Here is a 23,409-nt window from a genome sequence, read left to right on the forward strand (position 1 = left end):
GCGGATGGATATGTTCTAGCGGTAATAGTGACAAGTCCGGACTTTCCCGTAAATCACATCACAGAAACCGTTGGTGGCGACCAGTGGCGATGTGTTCTCTTCTGCTGCCTTTGGGTGACGTCGGAAATGTAGCAGGCATTACCGGCAGTGACGTTTATTGAGTAATACGTAGAAAACTGTCACTAGTAGTGCTACAGTGAATGTTAATGTAGTGCCAGTAATAAAACTGATTTGATTCATGCGTCAAGTACATTTTGTTTTCGGGATTAAATTGTTTATGGTGTTTATCTGAAGTATTTTGACACAGGATTTTTAAGGTGAAATTGAAGCAAAGAGTTGACTAGTTTAAAACGGAAAGCAATGAAACATTATATACCAGGTGAAATGTTTTGCTTATTATTAAAATATTTGTAACTTATATTTAGAATATTTAAATACATTCAGGTTACGTGCACTTGTAAAATTTAACGAGTCAGCGTTGCGAGACTATTTACCACCGCGGATGTACACAGCGTTTCCATCGAACAGCATGTTGACGTCACGCACTTCGCCAGTCACCCTGCTCCGCTGTTACCGTGTGGAGGCTGTGTTCGCTGTAGCTGCTAAACGTTGTTTTTCAGGTGAAGATGGCAGCAGGTCCTCTCTCTGTATCTTCCAATGCCTCCACTAACAATGATGGGATTCTCATTGGCGACAAATTTTACTCAGAAGTGTACCTTACAATCGACAACTCGCTTGTACCGGAGGAAAGGCTCTCAACGACGCCGTCGATGTTCGACGGCCTCGACCTGAACACAGAGGCCGATCTTCGTATTCTTGGCTGTGAGCTGATTCAGTCAGCGGGTATTCTCCTCCGGTTGCCACAGGTAAGCGCTCTTGACTGCAGTGCATTAGTGTTGGGTGTTTAATAATAATAGGCGAAAGTTGATGTGGCTTGTAGTTTCTGCGGCCTAGTTGTCAGCAGTGTGCTAAATGTTAGCTCTTGACGTTGGCGTGGTGGAATTAAAATGGCGGCGATCCATTGTGCAAGGTTAGGCCAGTTTACACAAGACGATGTACAATTATTATGCTCTTTTTTTTCGCCCCCGTTCGACAGGTCGCAATGGCAACAGCTCAAGTACTTTTCCATCGTTTTTTCTACTCCAAGTCCTTCGTCAAGCACAGTTTCGAGGTAAGTGTGTTAAGAGTTTCCGGAGTGTTGCCGGGCCGCTGTCGGCCGGTATTGTTAGCATAGCATTGCATAACGTTGTAGCTACGTTAGTGGCAGCCATATTGTCGAGTCTAACTCCACCAGTTAAAGAACTCAACGATGAAGTGAGATCCCCTATGAGTGTGAAACTGAGCACAGACTCGAAGTACACAATAGCACTGCATTAAAACACTTGCACTATTGTAGTGTCAGCATTGGTTTCAGTACATCATTACGTTTGTAGAGTGGATTGATAGGTATGTAAAGAGTACACATCACCCCCCACAACAAAACAGGATAGGGTTTATATTGTTGCCTCTTTTTTTTTGTCTCGTGTTTGTGTTCTGATCACTTGAGCTCAGTTTTCTGTAGTAAACATTCCTGTTTGCTTATCATTTTATTTTCCAGATTGTTGCCATGGCTTGCATCAACTTGGCCTCCAAGATAGAAGAAGCACCACGGCGAATACGAGATGTCATTAATGTTTTCCATCACCTGAAGCAGCTCAGAGGAAAAAAGTAAGCACTCCAAATGAATCCAATGTTCTCCTCTTGAAAATAATTATTTAACATGTAAAAAATGCTGCATTGCAATGTTTTTTTTCCTGTTTTTGTTTTCTTATTTTTGTATTATGTAATGTTTGATGCTGATCTGTGTTTTTGCTGTGAAAGTGCCCTTTTGTTTATCCATGTACTCTAAACCATTTTAAAACTTTTCAGTTTCCGCTTCACTGGTAGTTTTGCAGTGTAATTGTCTACATTTAACATCAGTTTGACATTGCACTGAAATTAATGCCTCAAACAACTGGCTTCAAAAATTCAAGTCTATTATTTGTAAGACACAGTCACAGACAAAGCAGCTGTACCTGTGTCTTCATACAAATCTGTTGATGTCAATATTACAGATTTTGGCATTAACTTGACTTCTTTTTTCCCTTGCAACCAACTAACAGCGACCAGCTACATTTACCAAAGCCTGGGTGATGTGGAATGGTACGTAAGATGAAGCTGTCGGCATGAACCATGATGCGAGGGGGGTCTCCCTCCTCCCCCAGGCCCACCCCACCCCCTCCTGCGGGAGACTCCCGTGGTCTGAGCCACCGCGGGGCACTGGGATCGGGGATGACAGGTTGGCCGAAGGTCCTTGGCCCCCGGGGCGCCTTGAGGACTCCTGTGGTTCAGTCTTAAGCTTTGGGTATCTGTCCGTCATTCTGCGGACCCTTGGGTAATGTAGTTTTCTTCTCTGACTGCTCCTCACCATGCATTTTAATTGTGCTTAAAGAGCAACACCCCATCCACCACCAGCTGCAACCATGGCTTTTAAAGAAGTATCATCTTGTATGTTAGAATTAGAATGATTAGTTGGTTACTGTGAGTCTGTCGGTTTTGTGAGGGTCAGTGCATGTTCTCTAGCTTCAACAGTTTGCCATTATATGCTGTTAATTTGATATTGCATTTCTTAAGTGTAGCTGTGAGGTATATATAAAAGAGGTGTAATGTTAGGTTGGGATTTGTGCTTGTTGTATTGTCTTTAGTCCTCAGAGGTTATTTTTGTTTTCGCTTTTTTTTCCATGCATGTGGTTTGTAGTGTAACATTCACATTAGAATATATTTCAGACATTAGAATTGCAGACTCGGAACTTTATATTGAAGTTTACTGGTTTGTCAGGGGTCGTGCTATATAATGAATGACTCTCACAAATCATTGTGGTTTAATTCCATTCCAGATTTTAATTCCATCTTGTGGGCACGATGACAGGCAACTTGAGCAGACGTTGGTGTATCAGCTTTGTTCGTTCGTGTTTTTTTTTTGTTTGTTTGTTTGTTTGTTTTTTGTTGATTTTCTTTCCACGAGTTTGTCTTCATCAGTGGAATGTTTTGGGGGTCAGTGAAGCGTAACTTGACTCAAAAAATCTCTGCTCTGAATGTTTTCCTTCAAAGTCTGGATTGCCTGCATCCAGACAGTGGTTTTGGTCAATTAATTTGCAGTATACTGACATACAGTATAAGAATATAGATGAGAATGAGTTGTGATGGAGTACAGTAATGGCGGCTTTCCATTTTTATTTTAAATTGGCGTTAAGATTGAGGTTCAAAACGTCTGTTGTGAAATCGTAATGTTAGCACCAAGTTGATATTTCTGTTAAGGCTGTGGCACAGGGTGTGTTTTTTGGGTTGAGGGCTGTCTTTGAATCTCACAAGCTTTCACTGGAACCACAGGAGTCCACAAACCCCAGCAAACTGTCAGGCATGCAAACAGTTAACTGTTGCTTTGAGTTGGTTGAAATGGGAAAAACGAAGGGGCGCAGGAATTCAGAAGGGCACTGTCTTTTTTTCTTTTTTTAAATTTTGTTTTGTTTTTTTTTTTTCTTTTAAATGCAAGAGGGAACCAATATTTTATTTTGATTCCTTTGCAAACTAGGACTCCAAGTCCATTGATACTTGATCAGAACTACATAAATACCAAAAATCAAGTCATCAAAGCGGAAAGGCGGGTCCTGAAGGAGCTTGGATTTTGTGTGCATGTCAAGCACCCTCACAAGGTGAGTTTCTTTTCTTTCTTTTTTTGGGTAATAACATTTTAAATGTAATAAGCAGCTAATGCAGCTGTACAGGAGACAGGGTTAAAATATTATTCTTACTTAACAGAACAGGTTTGATCTTGGAGACGCTCCTGGGGCTATTGAGCAGGGTATTTTTTTAACTTCAGTGTATGATTACAGATCGTTGTCCTGTATCTTCAAGTCCTGGAATGCGAGAAGAACCAGACATTGGTGCAGACAGCCTGGTAAGTTAATAGTTTTTCACAGACAACACCCCCCCCCCCCCCCCCCCCCCCCCCCCCCCACCCCCAGCAGCAACCTGTGTCATGTCTGCAAGAAGTGCTACCAGACCTGGGCTAAAGATGAAGTTGAACGAGTTTCAAATGGTTGAATTTCAGAAGAGCACTTGATTTATCTGCCAGGAACTTGGGACTGACCCATATGTGGACCACCTGTCAGATAAGTAATGTTCAAGTGCCTACCAATTTACAGGCAGGCATTTGAAAAACATTCAACAGCCATTTTGCCCAGGTCTGAGGACGACATTTCCTCACTCCATTTGAACCCTTCCACTTTTTTTTTCTTCTTTTCCCTGATGGAGCAATTTGTGTTATTACAAATTTACTACTTGTCTCACTCTCTTATCAGCCCTTACATGGCTTACTGTAAAGTCTTTTTTTTTTTTTTTTTTTTTAAATTTGCGGTGCCTGGGGGACTTGGTTTAACTTTGTCCTTTCTCTCTACTCTTTGATTAAAGGGTAGTCCATGCTGGTAAGTCACATAAAGAACCTCTGAACTCTGCCTCCTCCAACCACATGACCTCAGGAAGCTCCCCCCATTGGCTGGCTGCCCCTCTCCAGACAGCCAGTCCCAATGCCGAGATTCACTGAAGGGGGCGGGCGGGACTTTACCCAACAGCCAGCATCGTCTTGTTTTCTCTTGGGTGTCCAAAAGGATTTGTATTTTTTGGTCTTGCTATAAAGATTTTCATCTGTAATAACTATTTTTGCCAAGTAGCTACAGATAGATGTATATTCTAACTTTTTTTCGTTTACTTGCATTTATCAGTGAAGTAAACTTAGCCAGAACAGACTTTTTTTAACTAGTTTACCTGCCTTTTTTATTTTTTTTATTTTTTTATTTACAGTAGGTATTGTGTCTTGTCCCCAACTGACGTGGTGTCCAGACATGTGTCTGTCTTACAGGCTGATCGAGTTCTCAGGTTTTGCCTCCATGGACCTGTCTCACCCACGCAGCACTCAGAATCCAACATCCATGTGTTATCTATAGCAGAGTTGGCATGCTAGTTTTGTTCTAGGCAGTTTGGACTGAAGACACTTTATCTGAATGGCAGGTTTTCAGCATTTGCAGCAAACTTTTAACTGGAGCAGTCCAAAATTTTATGTATGGTTGGAAATTGGTATTGACAAGGTAATCCCAGTGCCACTGCAATGCAGAGGAAGTTTGACTGTGTTAGATGTAGTTTTTTTCTTTCTTTCCCCTAATGGTGGGTTTCTTGTGTGAGCTTTCTGGGATTAGTGTTTGGGTACTTTAAGGAGTCTCACCACCATGTTTCTGTTATCACACTTCTGTTTTTGTCTTTGTGACATCTATTTCTTAAGGACATAGATGTGACACTACCCCGTAACTTGCCTGATTCACAACCTGGCCATCATGCCATTCCTAATACTCTCCCAATGTCTAATCTCATTTATTCATTGTCCTAGACAACCCTCTGACACATAATCTGTTTTTAGCTAATCATCACCTGATGTCTTCTAGAGAAGACCTCTAATGAGTCTTACTAGAAGGGAGTTTCACTCAAGTGGACTTTGTGGTCATTTCAGTTTGCATTATACAGTTTTTACCTAAAGTGGTAAATGTTCTGTGGCTGAACCTTGAATAAATGTTAAAATCCGTTTTTACTTTGAGCATATCAGCATACCACTGACTTCAAGAACCACCAGTTGCATGCTACATGACATGCTGTGCTACCCAGTTCCCCTCAGATTTGTGGCAGCTGCATCTTAGATAAATATTCTACATCTGCGAGCCTGCATGTTCCCCACCTTGTATGGCATGTGCCCTTGTCTTAATCGTCATTAGAGCGTAACCTTGTTGGCCTCCGGGCACAATTAGATGAGGTGGAGTTGGCAGGTTACCAGTAGATAATTATTTTTTCACCATCCGTGTCTTCATGCTTTATTTGTGATGTGATGCGCTCTCATGGATGCCCCAGAGAGAAATGGACAAAGTTAAACCTGAGTTTATCTCACTTGAGCACTGTGTCAAATCCAACAGTCCAGGGGTCCAGTTAACAGTGCTTGTTCAAAGAAAATTAAAAAAGTTAAATCCCTGGTTAGGAGCTTGTACTGTAGAGAAATGTTACAGATTATTAACCTGCAGTACTGGGTTATAGTCAATGGGTGTAATATTGAAAGATGGATTTAAGGTTTTGTGTGGAGAAGATGCTATGTTTTTGTTCGTTCTTTTGTCTCCATAGGAACTACATGAACGATAGCCTGAGGACAGATGTGTTTGTGAGGTTTCAAGCTGAGACGATTGCCTGCGCTTGCATATACCTTGCTGCCCGAGCACTGCAGGTGAGAGGAAATAGTGAAAATCTGAAACTTTTCCTGTTGATAGTCCCACATTGGCACATCAAAATGTCTTTGTCTAATAAGAGCAATTTGATAAATAACTCTGCCTTTCTTTTTCAGATACCGCTGCCAACCAGACCCCATTGGTTCCTGCTGTTTGGAGCCACGGAAGAAGAGATCAAAGATATCTGCATCACCACCCTGAAACTTTACACCAGGAAGAAGGTAAATATGAGTGCAGCGCTTTCCTATGCTTTGCATTAACTATAATCCATCCACAATGAGTGTGTTTTGTGACTATTGCTAAATAGATTACGCTCAAGTCCTGAATGATAAAACATGTCTAGAACACACTGAAGCATGGGCCGTCTTTAGTCGATTTTAAAAAGCACTGGGTCAAGTCTTGGTCAGACCCTTTGAACTCACATGTTGGATCAATGGATCAACTACTGTGATTGGCCTGTTCCAATTCCTCAGTGCTTTTTACGGCTACTTCCCCCCAGTTTTTAAATTTATTAGTGAGAGAATAACAATCATGATTCCAGTATAAGGAATAATAATCATCGAGAGCAGGACTCTCAAATGTGAACACGTTTCTGGAGGGAGATTTCTGAAACTATCAGGATTCATGTGAGGGAATGTACAAACAAGTGGGAAAATAGAGAGCTCGACATGCTCCTGATTCTTCATTAAATGCTGGTAGTCCAGAAGCAGGACATCATCAGTTACCTGAATGGCTCACATAGCACTGTAATGTAGTAGCATAATTGTTGATAAACCATCAATTTATCTGCTAACAGTTACATTAGGCTGCGCACATTCCTTCTGGGCATTTAAAATGTGATTATAGCAGAAATCAGCCAAGCATTTTGATGTGACTGGAGACTAAAGCAGACAACTTACCCATTAGACTTGAGCTGGGACATGAAGCAAGCAGAGGCTTCACTGTAACTGAGAGCTTTTCTGTGTTCAGACAGTGTAGAGTCTAAAAATTCAGATGAAATCCCAAATTGTACAGCTCAGCAGGCTGATCCAGCAGCTGTGGAGGCAAAACTTTATTTGTCAGTTTATTTTCCATTTGTTCAAAACTGAGCTTGAGATTCTCAAATAAAATAAAAAATACATGAAGTTAAAAAATGTTTTCAATTTAGGTAGGCCTTAAAAACAATTGAAAAAAAATCACGAGTAGTAGAGTTAGTTCAAAGGCTGATGTCATTTTTCTGCAATCTCGTCAACATATTGTGACAGATTACATCGATCCAAGGTTAAAATAAACTAGCATACACTCCTGCACTGTATGGCTCAGGGGAAGGTGCCTGAATGAAAGTAAGAGCTCTTGGCAGACTTGGTGTAAACTTTTTTTTTTTCTTCCCTTAGCCTAACTATGAGCAGCTGGAGAAGGAGGTGGAGCGAAGGAAAGTGTTCTTGGCAGAGGCTAGGATAAAGGCTAAGGGTCTGAATCCTGATGGTACTCCTGCACTGTCCACGCTGGGTGGCTTCTCACCTGCTTCCAAACCGTCCTCCCCTGTGGTCAAGGTGGAAGAGAAGTCCCCGAACCCCCAGACTGTCAAACCAGTTAAAAAGGAACCAGACAACCGTACCCAGGTCAACAAGAGTCCACATAATGGGTAAGAAACGCATTTTAAGTCAATATTTTGCCGTCATTTGTAACAAGGTAATAGTTGTGATCTCTTACTTGCCTGATAGTCTGTTTTCAAGTTCAAAATGTTTGTCTTCAGGTTAAGGAAGGAGGTAAAGATTGGGAGGAACAGTAGGAGTGGAAGTCGCTCTCGTTCAAGAACGCGTTCGCGGTCAAGATCGCGCTCCTTTCGCAGACAGTAAGCTCTACAGTTTTGTGTTTTAATGTGTGTGAATGTGTAGCTCTACCTTCCTAATGTTTAAAAAGATCTGATTTTCATAGTCTGGTTGTTTCTCATGTCCATTTTTCCCACCTGTTGTTTTCGCAGTTACAACAGCAGACGCAGCCACTCAGGGACCTACAGTTCTCGTTCACATTCTCGCTCTCACAGCCGTAGCCCATCACCACAGCGGCATCCGCCGTCACCACTCCTCCCCCACCTTAAATCCAAGTCCAGTCACCACAGTAATAGCGACTCCAAGCCCAGCGGTCGTCACAGCAACAGCGGAGGTGGAGGCTCCGGTCATAAAAGGAAGCGCTCGCACTCTCGGTCGCGGTCCCGCAGTCCAGTCAAAGTAGAAAGGGACCGTGACAGAGAGAGGGAACGCGAGAGAGACAGAGACCGCAGCTCCTTCGATCTGTCGTCAAAGAAACACAAACATGACCGAGGAAGTGGCCATCGAGACCGGAGGGACAGGGAGCGGTCCCGATCCTACGACAGGGACAGAGAGAGGGAGCGTAGCCACAAGAGCAAACACCACAGCAGTAGTGGGCACTCGGGACACAGCCGCCACCGTCGCTGAGACCCAAACCGACCCACTCAGGCTCTGGGGCTGATGGTCACATGAGTACTTTGAGTATATGCAAATCAAATTAGACGCGCCCTCTGAACATTGACTGACAGATTGATGTTTAAATTTAATATTTGTGCAGAAGGTAAAACAGAAGTTAACCAAACATCCATGTAACAGAAAAGATTCTTGTACCTTGCTTTATTGAAGACCAAAAATTTTCAAAAACCTTGTCGAAGCTGCCGTGACTGAAAACACGTTTAATTGGATTTGCCATTTTGTGTACCAGCAGGGGTCCTTCCTCTGAATTTGCTGGGTTTCTCATACACACCTGGCATCAGACCATCAGCGTATACAAGTTGATTTTAATTTTTCAAATTTTGTTGAAGTCACAAAACATCTGCCCAGCATTATGATTCATCTCAGTGGAAACAGTGGAGCCAGATATGTCACCACGTGTCTCATGTACAAATGTCTTTGATGGAATCGGGTTGCTTTGAGTCTCCTACAGAGCAGCAGATCTGTAGCTGACATTTATCTTGGGTGGTTGATGGTTTTGCGTCTACATGCACACTGCAGCTGTGACCACCACCATGAGGTGCTCTACAATTACCTTTAAACATTTGCCCAGACTGGCAAAGGCAAGGTTGTAGTGTGACATCAGCTCCAGACCCAACCATATATCCTGACAAACCATCTAGCCTACCCAACCCAGCCCCCTCTTGTTGTTGTTCCCCCCCCCTTTTTTTTTTAGTTTTACATATAATGTTATGGACATTTGGGGGGGAAATTATTTACAGTGTAAAGACGGATTGATGACCACTGACAAAATGTGAATGCTTTGATTTATAAAAGCAAATGGCTCAGTGGACGTACTGAAGAATAAATGTAAAATAAACATTCAGGAAAGATCAAAATGTTTGCACAGTCTTTGTTTTCTTTTTTTTTTTATTGAACAGATATGTGGCTGATGCTGTATTTTGTACAGTTTCAAAAGAGTACTGTCTATTTGACTTTTTATTTTATTTTTTATTTTTTGACCTCCCAGCAGGGAGTGCAGACTTGCTGCAAAAAGATTTTAGGGTTGTCAGTTTTGTTACACTGGTTTTTAGTCTGCATGTGTTCATGTCCAATTTTTATTCAGTAATAAATGAGCTATGCCACTGACCTGTACACTCCTTTATTGAATTTGTGCCTGGTGTAAAAAAAAAAAAAAAAACAAAAACAAAGAAGCATTGGTTCTAGTGGCAGGAGCCGTTTGATTTGTATTGTTGCCTTAAGTGGAGACAGTGAAGTCTCAGCTGATCGGAGGGTAAACTGAAGCTATGATCTGAAATGCATGGACTCAAACAGTTGGGAATACATCTGATGCAAACGGTTTAATCCTGCTAGTTTGAGTTGGAGGCACGGTACACATGAAGGTTAAAAAGAAACTGGGAGGAAAAGTGACATTTATGGCAGCCAGGGGGTGCTGTAGGCCTTAAGTTTCAGTGTTATACAGCTTTCCATGTGTCCTCACTTGAATATCCTAAAACACTGATTAAGAGATTTAATGTAAGAAGGCCAAACGAGTTTAATTGTAGCCACAGCTGATACTTCAAACTCAAACAAAAAGGGATTCCAGAAGGTTTTGCTATGTATGTTTGTCATAGTTGCCATGATTGAGCAAAGTTTAACTATTTAGGGTCTGTTTTTAAGCAGGATTAATGATGAGTCATTGTAGAGAGTCAGCAGGTGGTATTCAGTCACCATTAATGGTTTTAAATACATTTTTTCCTGCTAGGACAGCAGCTCTCTGCATGTGTTATCAGTCACATTATGGTGATTTGTAAAACGTGCAGGTATTCGTTGAAGAGATAGCTGATGGAGACTACCGAGTATGTCAGAATTCCTGATGATGGACGTTAGTGGTGCTCCATGGAGATGGATGGTGAGAAAGGCAGTATTTTTCCACCAGCCCCCGCAGAAAAATTGCTATGAAGCGAGATAAGGTGTTGGAGGTCACTTACAGGACTGACATGATATTCTCTGTGATTCACAGATAGTCCTGTAACACGCTGTACTCCAAGCAAAGAGGCTTCAGATCAGTAGTCACTGTGGTTACTTATGTGTTTATAGTACGAATAAACAACTGAAAGAGTGCATCACAAGCTGAGCCCGGCTCACTCAAAACGTCCAGCTGTCAGAAATGATTTGTTGCAGTTTAACTGAGCTTGATCTGAATTTGATTATTATATGTAACTGCTACCAGCTCTGACATGCACTGTGCTGTGTCAGATCCAATTACGCTGCCAAGTGCTCCCTAACGCTTCACACCGAGTCATCTCCAAAGCTCGTGATTGAGATGGTCCAGTTTCGTTCCTGCATGAGAAATGTGTCTCGAGGAATGAAGATTATGGAATAACTTTGGTAATTATCCTATTTTCTCCCCACGTGTTTCTTTCTGCACGTACTGAGGGTCTTACTAAAGTTACAGCATCTTTAAAGTGAGAGCCCGAGTGTAATTTACACTGATAATGTAATGACATTCAGGAGTTTGGACGGTGTTTCTGTAAAGGAAACCTTTAACTTCTTTCCTGACTGAAGAGCAAAAAAACCCAAACAAACAAAAATTCAGCGACGATCACGGCGTTCAGTTATTGTAAAGATTTATTACAGCGCTCTGTCTGATAGGCAGGCATGCAGAAGGTGCAGCAGGCAAAATATGACAATCACAACAATAACTGTTGAATTTTCAAATAGAATACAGCTTTCATTTGTTTGCAGTGTTAATTCAGAGTAATATAAAACAAGAGAAGAGGAAGACGAGGAGGAGACAAAGTAAAATCTGGCATTTGTAGTTTCAGTCGTCTTTCCAGACACGATAAAAGTGTTAAATGCCTGTAAAAATAAATACTGACATTATATAAAAACAATCAAATGCAATCGAACAACATGCTAAAGGTTAAAAGCAAGAAAAAACAACAGCAAACATCTATGATTCGCCACACGAGGCTGATATTAATGCTAATGTTTTTATACATTCACTGGAATACTTATAATCATCTTCACAGTTTGTGTGATTGTTAAAAATCTACAGCAGTTTCCATCCTGCTTCATAGATAGATAGTTAGTAGGGGTGCAACGATACACAAAATTCACGGTTCGGTTCGATACTTTGGTGTCGCGGTTCGATATTTTTTCGATACAAAAAAATGTTCATGCCTTTTTAATTTGTCATTTATTAAAATTATAAATATATATTTCAACTCAAAAGTACAGTTTTTAAATTTAATGTTGCTGAAACAAAATAAAAAAAATAAATCTATCTGATCGAGAAATCGCTCATCTTTGGAAAAGAGAGTTTATTACAGAGAAATGGCTCTTTTCAAAATAAAAGCTATACTATACGCTTCTTCTGGGCTATATTCTCAGCAGCATATTAAACATATCAGGTCCCCATGAGGAGAATCATGTGCTAACGGCTGTCTAAATGACGGGTAAAGTTTGTAGCATGCATGCTTGTTGTTTTTGTCTGCTTCCACTTGTCTTTGCACTAGGATGTCTGTGTAAATGTGCAGTCATATTTGTTGTGTTCACACTAGTGCTGTCAGCGTTAATCTCATTGAAATGACGTTAACGCCACAACACGGCAAATCTCCGTTAACAAGTTACCGCGGATCGCCCCATGAGTGGGGCTGGACGCCCCGTTAATGGGCTAATTGCGCTAACGCACTAGTTCCCACAAATTGAGCATTGCGTGGCACATCCGACATACTGTTTTACTTTTGTCCATGACGCGCTTACCTTCAGGGTCATGCTTCACATGAAGACCAAGATGGTTCCAAAGGCCAGATCTGAATGAGGGTGGGGGAGGTTCAATTTGCCATGTTGCAACGAGCTTAGCTTCTGTCTTGCTAGCTTGCGCTGCGCTCAGTGGATCTGCACTCGACAGTGCAGCCTAGGCGGAGTAGTCGAACGCAGATCCACTGAACGCTCAACACAGACAGCATCGTCAGAAGAAAAGTTGATAAAATAACTAAAAAATTTTGTATTGTTCGATACATATGCGTACCAAACCGAAAGCACTGTATCAAACGGTTCAATATCAATACAAGTATCGTTGCACCCCTAATAGATAGATAGATAGATAGATAGATAGATAGATAGATAGATAGATAGATAGAATAGAGATTTGGAAACTAAGCCACCATGGCAGCACTGACAGCTGATATCGCTACTTTAACACAACTCTGGCATTCATGTTATAACACATTCACTTTAAACACAAATCAACACTGTTCAACTAAAAAGAGCAAGAGCTTTATGAAACCTTTACAATACAGCAGGTCAGCAGAGGTGCTGAATATAATAATGATATCTAATAGCATAAAACTTTGTCTCAAATGTAGTCAGGAAAAACTTTTATATAGCACCAAATCACAACAGCCGCCTCAAGACACTTTATACTGTAAAGTATAAAGCAACCCTACAATAATAGAGAGAAAACCCCAACAATCAGACAACCCCCTATTGACCCTGTGCACGAGAAAATGCTAACTTCCTGGTTTGAGACCGGATGTGGGGTTGTACATTTCCGGTAGCTTTACTTTGCGGTCAATCGCTACTGCAAAGATATACTCCAAAATCATGTCCAAAACTCGAAAACGGAAAGATCGCGTTAAGTTACAAAGAGCAGAAGGTGGGAACACTCACCACTGTTGTGTCACAAAAAATCTAATGATCAATTTTGACGTTTAAAGAGTTTAGATCGATCAGTTGTTTACATCACTCAACACAAGCAGAACTGCATCACTGCAGCAGAAGACACATTTCACATTCAGAAGCACATCTCTGTATAGTGACTGGTCTCATGATTTAAACAGGCAAATGTTCAGCATTCAAACTACAGGTGAAGAATAGTCAAACCAGATGTTTCCCCCATTATGTTGATATCAGCTAGTCAAGTACACACCTACACAGCATGTTAACAAACCGTGAAAAAAGCCACACAAAAAATGAATGATTGCTGGTAACGGTTTCTATACATTAGTATGTACGAAGGGTATGTTGTGACTTACCTTCAAAATTACAGCGGTCCCTCGCTAATAACACGGTTCACCTTTCACCTCGCTGTTTCGCAGATTTTTTAGTGCAAGTTTGCATGCTTATTTTTTTTACGTCACATTGTGTCCTGCGTCCCGATCGCTGCAGACGATCTCCTCCGTGACGTCTCTCCTGTACAGTACAGAATCGCTGCATCGATCGCTAGCAGTGTGACTCTGAAGAGCAGTACTGTATGTCCAGGAAAAGTTTTGCACCGTCAAAAAATAAAATTGGCTTTCTTGATTTCACCTATCGCTGGTTATTTTTAGAACATAACACCCGCGATAAACGAGGGACAGCTGAGAAATATAACATTTGAATCCCTTTTCTCTTTTGCTCTGAGGCCCGGGGAAAAAATATCGACAAGTCAATGAACATCATTTACAGACATATTGGGTAAATGCCCAAGACATCTATAGAAATGTAAATCGCCGCTTGATTCATTCACTTAATTAACGTGTTTTGGATCATAAACCAGGCGCGAATAGGACACCGGAAACAAAGCTCCCCACAGGAGTTTCCGCACCGGAAGTAGCATATCCTAACGTGCACACAGTCAATTGAGCAAGCTCATGGCAACGATTGGAAGGAAAAACTCCCTTTTAACAGGAAGAACGCCCCAACAGGACCAGGCTCAAAGAAGGCCAGGCATCTGCAGCTACTGGTTGGGGGTGATTGGTGGGAGATGGGACAAAAAGGCAAACTATCGGTGTGAAAGCCAGAGTTTAATAATTATTAGTGATTAAATGTGAAGATAGTGGTCAGAAACAAGATGGTAGGCTGTATCCATCCTGATTGTCAGCAATCGGAATCAGTAGGTTTCATTCATCTAGGACCAAGATTATCCAATTCCTTTCTGTCCACAGTTTCTTGAGATGCTGCCATACCCCAATGAATGTAAATATTAATTTTTATAAAAACTTAAGTGCAGTCATGGGGGAATACCCCACTGGCTTTAGGGCCCAAAGTCATGTGTGTAAGTAGGTCATAAGGAAGGAAGGAAGGAAGGAAGGAAGGAATAAAAATGTGAGGGAGAGACATGATGTAAATAATATGATTTGTAAGCAGATGCAGGTCAGCTCTGCTGTGTGTGTGGTGGTGGGGGTAACAGGGACAGCTAAAAGTACAAACGGGTAACCTGACCTGGTGGGAAAGGCTGTGTTATGGCTGCATTTACACAGCTGACAGGGGTTTAGCCAAAAGACCGACGAGAGAGAGCTCGTCTGTCAAACGAGTTCAAATTAAGACCACCTTTAGCAGCTTTAATGTTACATATAACTTCAAAAAGTGCTAAGGCAGCATTCACCTGTGGGTAGAGAGAGTGAATACCTGTCTGTCAAAGTTCAACTGGTGCACACTATCAGTTAGAGCCAATTTAAACACTCACATCTTCACTCTTTCTTCATCCATCCGTCTCAATTTTCAGGGAGAAAAATAAAAATCTAATGACAAAATAAAATAATAAAATCACACAAGCTTTTAAACCCAAACCCGAGGAACAGGCCTGTTCTAAAGTAAGCCAGCTCACCTCCACTCTCTCTCTCGCAGAGTCATCGAAAATCAGTGTGACTCAACTGGCAACCTTTCTAAATCCACAAGGAAACCACTCATTTGCTTCAGTGATTTCTTAGAAACCTGTGATCCAAACTCCACTATTAGGCAACAGCTGTGCTGACGCTGCTCCCGACCCGTTTAAGCTAGGAAAAACCCGGTTAGTGATGAAAAAAACAGAATACAGCAGGATTCATGACACAAAATGAGTTAAACATATCCTATTATTGGCCCTGTTTGACATTTGAGGAAATATGCTGTCCCCGGCTGCCACCCCCTTACCAGGAGTTAGTCATAGCCAGACTAGTCAAACTCAAATTCCAGTCTTTACACTAAGCTTTAGCTTCATTTCACTTGACTCACACAGCTACATGAAAGCAGCCTGAATCATCTCTTCCAGTTCTTGGCAGGAAGGTGACTGCATATATCGCAAAGTGCTGAACTATTCCTTTAAGATCACTCACTCTCTCTTTCACACACACACGCACGCACACACACACACACACACACACACACACACACACACACACACACACACACACACACACACACACACACACACACACACACAATTCCAGTATCCAATGTGCTCCCCATCTGCTGTCCATTAGGCTCGTTTTTCATCCTTCCTGCTTTCCAGAGGAACTGTTCAGTCTCATTATTGCTACAACTCCTTATGAGGTCTTTGCTTTGATGAAGTCTTTATTGTTGAATACTACTCTGGACTCTAAATGTGTCATTAAACGGAGAAATCCCAACTTCCCACTGATGCCTGCTTCGTTTGCTTGTAGGAGCAAAGCGGAAAAGTCAGGTGACATCTGAACACGTAAAGCAAACATTTGCTATCGCTGATGGCGGCCTACGTGCCGAGAAGCATGGCACACGGGCAGGTTGGTTAAACGTAATGGTAAATACAGGGAGTCATGTTTTTGATACGTAACCATCCTTCATTAGTCTTTTATTGCTGGTTTAATGTCTAAAAATCCTTTTTCTTATTTGCGCTCCATCATTACTACGACTGAAGACAGAGCTGGTGGTGCTATTGACAAGTTACTAGCAGTGCGCTTAGTTTTTCTTCTCAGAGTCACCTGCTGGGGTTTTTTTATCCCCCCGTCTTGTAAATGCTTACAAGAAACAAATATCCTACATGTGGAAGTCAGCGTATGTTTGGCTGCGCGTTCGCGTCCCCGCCGCCGTCTCGGTCGGTGCCGCTCTCACAGGTAGGTGGTGGTCTCTCTGTTCTCCCTCTCTTTGGCCTGAGCCACAGCCACGTTGATGCACTGCAGCCACTCTTCAGCGTGTTTCTCATCCTGAGCCTTCAGCACGTACGTTTTACTGTCGGTGAAGATCTCGAAGGCGCGCGGCAGACCCCGGTCCCGACGCTTCTTGGCTACCACCTGCAAACAGAACAAGTGGGTGGGGAAGATTAATAGACAAGACGACTTCATCATCTAGCTCGTTTGGAGGAGAGCTGCTGTCTTTTTAAAAAAAATGTGTTTTGGCTTCATGTTGGTTTCTTCTATCATATTTATAGTAGCTTATTTATCCTTGTCAAGCTGATCTGCTTAGCTCTGAATCCTGGGAAGAGTTTAGACCTTTAGGTCAGATGATATATTAGCTTCAAACTGACAGAGGTGTAAGTAGCGCTGATGGTGATCAGTGGTGAGGATATGGGTAAGTGATGGAAGCGTTCTGAGGGATGATGGCAGTCACCTTGACGCTTTGCACCTTGCTCAGCTCAATCGGGATGTCATCCAGCTCATCCTTCTGTGGGGAGGACACACAGTGACTTTAAATACTTTACTAGGAGATAAAAGAATCACAAAGAATCAGAAACTGATTTCAAAGTGCTTTAATTCATCTGTAACGATCAAACACATCCTGCTAGTAAGAGGTGATTCGCGAGGTTGCCGGTAGGTAGAAGTGGCCAGCTCTCCTCCTGCAACAGAAAGCACTGGAATTTCTACAGTCCTCCCACTCCTCAGTCCCCTCCTTTCTGTATTTTACCCACCTACCGTAAGGGCCATTTGAATTGTATGAGCTGGTAAGTTTGTGTGCATATTGCAACACAGCCATGTCTTCTTACCCCCATATTTGGTTAAGCGGTTACAACCACTTAACCAAATATGGGTGCAGACTCATGGCAAGTTACCACATCCTTTCTTTAGTGTGTGTGTGTGTGTGTGTGTGTGTGTGTGTGTGTGAGAGAGAGAGAGCTGAAAAGCTATTGGGGTCGACATGTTCACAGGCTGTGTTTTCTGCTGGGGATTCAAACAGACATTTGATTGATCTGAGCCATACGGAGGAATTTAAAATCAACTAAATCTGGAAAAAAGTTCACATCTGACCTCAGAATCAGCAGATTTTAAACATTGCATTAGGTTTACTCTATTTCAAGAAGCCATGTATCTTCATGCTATAAATATCTAGTACATAGGTGTAGTGTTAAGTTAAGAAGGCAGCACGTGACATGTTTTTCCAGATTAGGAAATACTGCTGACTGTGAGCTGTAAGCATGAATGAAACTTACTTCACAATTTTTTTCTCTGTATCAGCAGAAATGTCGTTGTTGCAAAATTGAGGCTGTACCTAATTTTTACCTACATTTTCATCTCGCAGCTGTTTTTGGAGGTATATAGACATGTTAATTTGTGCAACAACGTCAGCTTTCACATGATCAGTCTGGCTTACAGAGAGACTCGGGATCAGTGGATGATCAGAGTACCAGGTGACACATGAGGAACTGGAGGTTCTGTTCTAAAAGGTTGATGTGGACTTCATATAAAACACGACTGATGAATTTTGGCTGCAGAAAAGACAGCAAAAGGTAAACTGGATGAGGTGTGAGATACACGAACCTATGTGCTTAACCTCCACACATCCCAGCTGTTGGGCCATGAATGCATTTTAGGATGTGACAGAGTATGCACACTTCAAATCCACTATAACCAGTTTCTTCCTTCCGGCTGCTTCCTTTTCGTTGCCACAGATTTCCTGATGCAATTTATGCCTTCACCCCAGTTTCAAAATAGGGGTTTTTCACGTGTCAACCACTACACTGTGGAGCCACAGACTCACACATAACCTATATGTAAAAATGTTGGGGGGGTTTCTTGTTCCTTTTACTTGTGCACCAGAGTACGATGCATGTCTGACAGTCAAAGCTGCCTGATCGTTCAGTACGAAGGAAATATTTTTTGGTTCTCGTCAGGAAAAAACGTCTTTCACAACATGCCAACCACCTCCAGAACCTGCTGGCAGAGACAGACAGGGCTCTGAGAACAAAGACACAAAACCTTCCCAATCTGCGGTGGCTGCAAAACAGCAGACTCCATTACCATCTGGATCCGAGCACAAAGACTTTTGTTTAAAGTTAGGGAAAAAACAAAAAGAAGCAGGAGAGAGATGAATATTCCCCTGTTTCCATAAACTCCTCTATGCTGTCCTCTAATTTGGAGAGCTGCTATTTTAGACACAACACTGACTAAAGTCCAGATGACACTCGATCCCTATAACAGTTTCTCCTGTGCAGATGACTGCCATAAACTGTGTTTGATAAAGCAAGGAGGGAGAGATCACGTTTACTCAGATGAGAGTCAGTATTTCACGTTCAAGGCTCTTTCTCCTTGAGCTACTTGTGCATAACCATTTCTGCAAGTAAGTCATGTTTTTGTAGCATCACACTTTGTCTTTGCGAGTCCCGCCCCTCCCCCAAGAGTCCTTAGCAGGGCCAAGATTTGTTATAGCTGGATTCATCAGATGCTCCTGCTGAGGTGCCATTTCCACTGTTTCATACAGTTTCATCATGATTTAAATCACACGAGACATAGTAAGATTACTGACAGCTTTATAAGCGAGAGGACGGGACCATGCGTAGGTGTATGTTTATGTGTTAGGGTTCATTTTCAGTGTCTACCTACCGATTTGCCTCTCCGGAAAAGGAGCTGATTTCCCGCCAAGGTGAAGTAGCGGGTTTTCCAGCGCTTAATGAACTTCCAGCGAACCTGTTTCTCTTTCAGCTTCCCCTCGATCAAAGGCTGTCCCTCCTGGTTTACGACTATAGATAGCACACAAACACATGACAAACGTAAAGGAAAGAATGAAAAAAATTAATTAATTAATTAACAAGATATTATACTTATTATACTTTGCAATTAACCTAACATGTCGGTCACTCTGATGTCCTCACAAGCTGGTAAAGCAGAATCAATGCTTCAATCAGGTAAAAAAAAAAGCACCAAGTTCGTGACCTATGCTGTCAGCAGGTAAGAGATGTTAGAGAAAGCTTGTCCATCTAATAAGTCATGCAGAGGTTGGTATGGGTTACCAGCCAGCTGCTACAGCTGATGGAGTCCACACATTCAAGCTAAAATCCAACTGATTTCTTTCTTTCTGTTTCTGTCTCCATCTTCTATGACTCTCAAGTACTGTGCAAAAGGATTTGGGTGTGCAAACATACATGGAATTGCATTATATAAGGCATAAACACAGTGTACAATTCTAACAAGCTTAAAAGTCAATATTTGATGTGACTTCAGCAAAGTCTGAACTCTCTTAGGTGTGGTTTCTTGTAAGCAGTCTTCACGAATAGTTCTTTAGACTTCTTGAAGGACATTCAAAGCTTTTCTTTAGACGCTGGCTGCTTTTTGTTCTGTTAAGATGGTCCCACACTGCTTCAACAATGTTGAGGTCCGGGCTCTGGGGAGGCCTGTTTATGACTGATCGTGTTTTTCTATTAAGGTATGTTTTTATCACATTGTCAGTACGTTTGGGATCATTATCATGCTGAAAAATGAAGCTGTTACCAATCAAACATTTTCTAGATGGTATTAGACAGTGGATCAGAATCTGATGGTGCTTTTCAGCATTCTTAATTTCAAGAGTTTTGACACGATCCCAAACACCACTGGCTGAAATGCAGCCGCAAACCATGATAGAGCCTCCACCATGCATTTTAATCACGAGTTCAGCTTCCCACTATTAAATGAGCATTATAATAGTGCAACAGGAAGTGCTCCCGAATCAAGTGCCTTCAAATACCAATCACAACCGTTCCCTGCATCGTGCAGCTTTCCTGCAGGTTTCCAGGAAGTTAAATTGGAACTGACACATAACGGATATTGTGTTGCTGTGAGAAAATGACCTGGCAGGTTAAAGACCGTTTCAATCCCAACCTGACTAAATCAGACATCAGTGTCATAATGCACTGCATAATGTCTCGAAGTGTTCGCGCCTGCAGCGCATGTGTGCAAACAGTTCCTGTGTACTCTAAGCGCTCCGTGGGCATGTTTTGGCATGTTCAGGTTTGGCGCCAGTTTAGAGAGAAAGAGGAGCGAACAGAGCAGCCCTTTGTATCCGCCATATCGTGGTTAAAAACAGATTAGGCAATCTGATCAGTGTTTGGAGTGTGGCCTCCATGCTGAGCAGATGACTCCCAAAGGGGTTTGAAACCAAACCAAACACACCACGAAAGGTCATGGCAACCCCAAATCAGAAGAGAGGAGAGCAGAAAGAGGGGCTTCTTTGCTGCTTTTCTGTTTCCACATTATTTCCTTTCCTTTTATGGACAACAGAGAAACCAAAGACAGCATTTTAAACACATTATTTCAGGCGTGATAACTTTTTACTGGTATTTAATAGTATGTTTTGACAATTTATAAACAAAATAATGAAAATGATTTATGACAGCACAACAATATAGAAACACACTGTTACGCAGGGCTGTGGAACACCGATTACTGCAGTCCTGCCACTGTGGGCAACTAGGCTGAGTGCTTCATCTAACAAACATTTTGATTTTTAAAAAGTCCTTTGATGCATAAATCCTCGTGTCTCATCACTTCGCTTTGATGTAGACACCTGGAATGGTAACCTTTGTTGTCCGCCCCAGGCGTGCGCAGTGGCTTTCAGTCTTTCATCGGAGACACGCTGATGTCAAACGAGCAAAGACACAGCTAATAAAACACACACACACATACACTAAATCATAAGCAAATACAAAAGGTCCACAGTAATGTGCAGAAACAGGAAGGTTTTGCATGGAGCTGTTGTTTAGTTTGCTTTCCATGTGTGGTCAGATCACCCATTTTAGTGCCAAACCTGACAAGACCCCCTCTGCATATGGCTCTTGATCAATGACTGCAATGTTATGGGAGTGACAGGATTTCAAAAATGGGAAATGAGTCATGTCTCCAACCCAAATGATTTCCAGAAACATCTCCTACAAACAACCCTAATTTCTCCCTCAGGCCTAGACATATATATTAAAAGAAACCCTCTACAAGCTCTGGAGTTAGCTTTTATAACGTGTAACTGCTTGATACTTTGATGGTTTGCTGTTCTTGGCTTCACGACCACACGATCAACTCAATATTAGGTGTGAGTAGAGCAGGGACACGTATCCTGAACACAAACGCAAAATCTCAAATTACTCACTGTGATGTTAGCAATTCAGTCTCCATGTAAGTGACCCTATTAGAAGGCTTTAAATTATTATATATTATTACTAACTTATTGTATAATAATTTAAAGCTGTATCACCAACCACAAATGTCTTCTTATGGTTTAAATATAATTTCCATGGAAAATGATATCACTAGTGGTTCCTGGAAATTCGAGCAAGGGTGAGTTAAAAAAAAAAGAGAGAAAAGAAAACAACAACAATGGTGCAAGTAGAGACAAAACTTTCAGCACGTTCTATTCTCGTGAAGCAACCAGGCATTACACAAACTGTAAACACAGAGGTGGTTACAGAGTCCAGAGACAAACGCTACGTGGCACACAGAGAAAAATAAAGATTTCACAGGACTCAGTGCGGTCAAGTGAAAAATGTCCTGTGATTCGGTAGCTTGTAGAACCACTTTTAGCAACGATGACTTGAGTAATCGTTTTCTGTAAGAGTTTATCGGTCTCTTGCATTGTTGTGGAGCAATTTTGTCCAGCTTCTCTTTACAGCGTCGCTTCAGTTTATTGAAGTCTGGGTGCATTGGTTTATGCGCAGCTCTCTTACTGGAGCTTTATATTTTGGTGTTAAATCTAGATTATACCCCAAATCCCCCTACAATGTGACCTGCACCATAATCTGACGTGCACCTGCCTACAGATGTATCTACATGTCATGTGGACATTGCAATTCCTCTTTTCAGTACCATCGATTCCTCCCTTGCATTTCCAGCTACATTTTCGCCACAGTTTTTGAATGGATCGGTAGAAGAAGAAGAAGAATCATTTAGTCAAAATGAGGACTATTCCTAAGGTCATGTCTCCAGGCCATGTCCCATGATTTTCTTACATCTCAGGGATGTAAGAAAATCCCTGGAAAAGATGCACAAAGAAGTGGATTTTTTATTTATTTATTTTTTAAAAGTCAACAACAAAGCTGAGCCCAGCATTTGTATTTGTTTCTATCGGTCATGGTCATGTCAGTCGTGATCATTAACATGTAAAATGCAAGCATGAATGCTAGCAGTGATGGCACCTTGGTGGCAGTTATGAATAGGTTAATGCACAGACTCACTGCAGAAGTTCGATTCAGCTATTATCCGGTTGTTCAGTCTGACGTCACTAGCCATGTCTGGGCCTAAACTCCGCTGCAGGTCCATATATCAAGCGATCACTATGGCATTACTGAGAGTTGAAAAACTGTCTAAAGTCTTTCATCTTTAATAAAATGATCAGCGTTCTGCTCTACCAGGTGTAACAATTGAGTTTAACATCCAGGCATCCATGAAAACGGAATTTATGACATTTAACGGAGTTAGAAGTTAGCAGGGAGTTAGCTCGCTAGCTTCTATCTAAATACAATATAGCATGTCCTGACTGCGGGGTTTTGGAAACAAATTAAAACGTACAGCTCTGTTATCACTTCCAGCATAAATGAAGGCAGAAAACTAAACAGCAGTGACGTTTGTAGGGTTACTGAAGTTTGGCTAGCTGGTATATAATGATGTGCTACGTGACCGCTAGCGACACAGCTATGTTAGCATAATATAAGCAAGCTAACTTTTTTTCCA

The 23,409-nt window shown here is 41.7% G+C and overlaps 2 protein-coding genes across 3 annotated transcripts in view; one reads left to right on the forward strand and one right to left on the reverse strand.

The window, feature by feature from the left end:
• Positions 1-538: 538 nt before the first annotated feature.
• Positions 539-9,928, forward strand: ccnl1a (cyclin L1a). Of its 2 annotated transcripts, XM_080888238.1 has the most exons (10): positions 539-866; positions 1,097-1,171; positions 1,598-1,707; positions 3,611-3,731; positions 3,912-3,976; positions 6,235-6,334; positions 6,452-6,556; positions 7,709-7,959; positions 8,071-8,169; positions 8,299-9,928. In XM_080888238.1, the coding sequence occupies exons 1-10, from the start codon at positions 627-629 to the stop codon at positions 8,771-8,773; spliced, it is 1,641 nt and encodes a 546-aa protein (XP_080744364.1). In that variant the 5' UTR covers positions 539-626; the 3' UTR covers positions 8,774-9,928. The 2 variants fall into 2 exon arrangements, with proteins under 2 accessions (XP_080744364.1, XP_080744365.1); XM_080888239.1 differs by lacking the exons at positions 539-866; positions 1,097-1,171; positions 1,598-1,707 and adding an exon at positions 2,182-2,317.
• A 2,980-nt stretch (positions 9,929-12,908) lies between these two features.
• veph1 (ventricular zone expressed PH domain-containing 1) overlaps positions 12,909-23,409 on the reverse strand; it is a 90,562-nt gene continuing 80,061 nt past the window's right edge. Inside the window, exons 14-16 of the mRNA XM_080888854.1 lie at positions 19,318-19,454; positions 17,111-17,164; positions 12,909-16,794 (exon numbers count right to left, since the gene is read on the reverse strand). Of these exons, the coding sequence (XP_080744980.1) occupies positions 16,612-16,794; positions 17,111-17,164; positions 19,318-19,454 (374 nt within the window). The 3' untranslated portion in view covers positions 12,909-16,611. The remainder of the gene's footprint in view (positions 16,795-17,110; positions 17,165-19,317; positions 19,455-23,409) is intronic.

Source organism: Rhamphochromis sp. 'chilingali' (assembly GCF_963969265.1).
Source record: "Rhamphochromis sp. 'chilingali' genome assembly, chromosome: 8".
Classification (NCBI taxonomy): Eukaryota; Metazoa; Chordata; class Actinopteri; order Cichliformes; family Cichlidae; genus Rhamphochromis; species Rhamphochromis sp. 'chilingali'.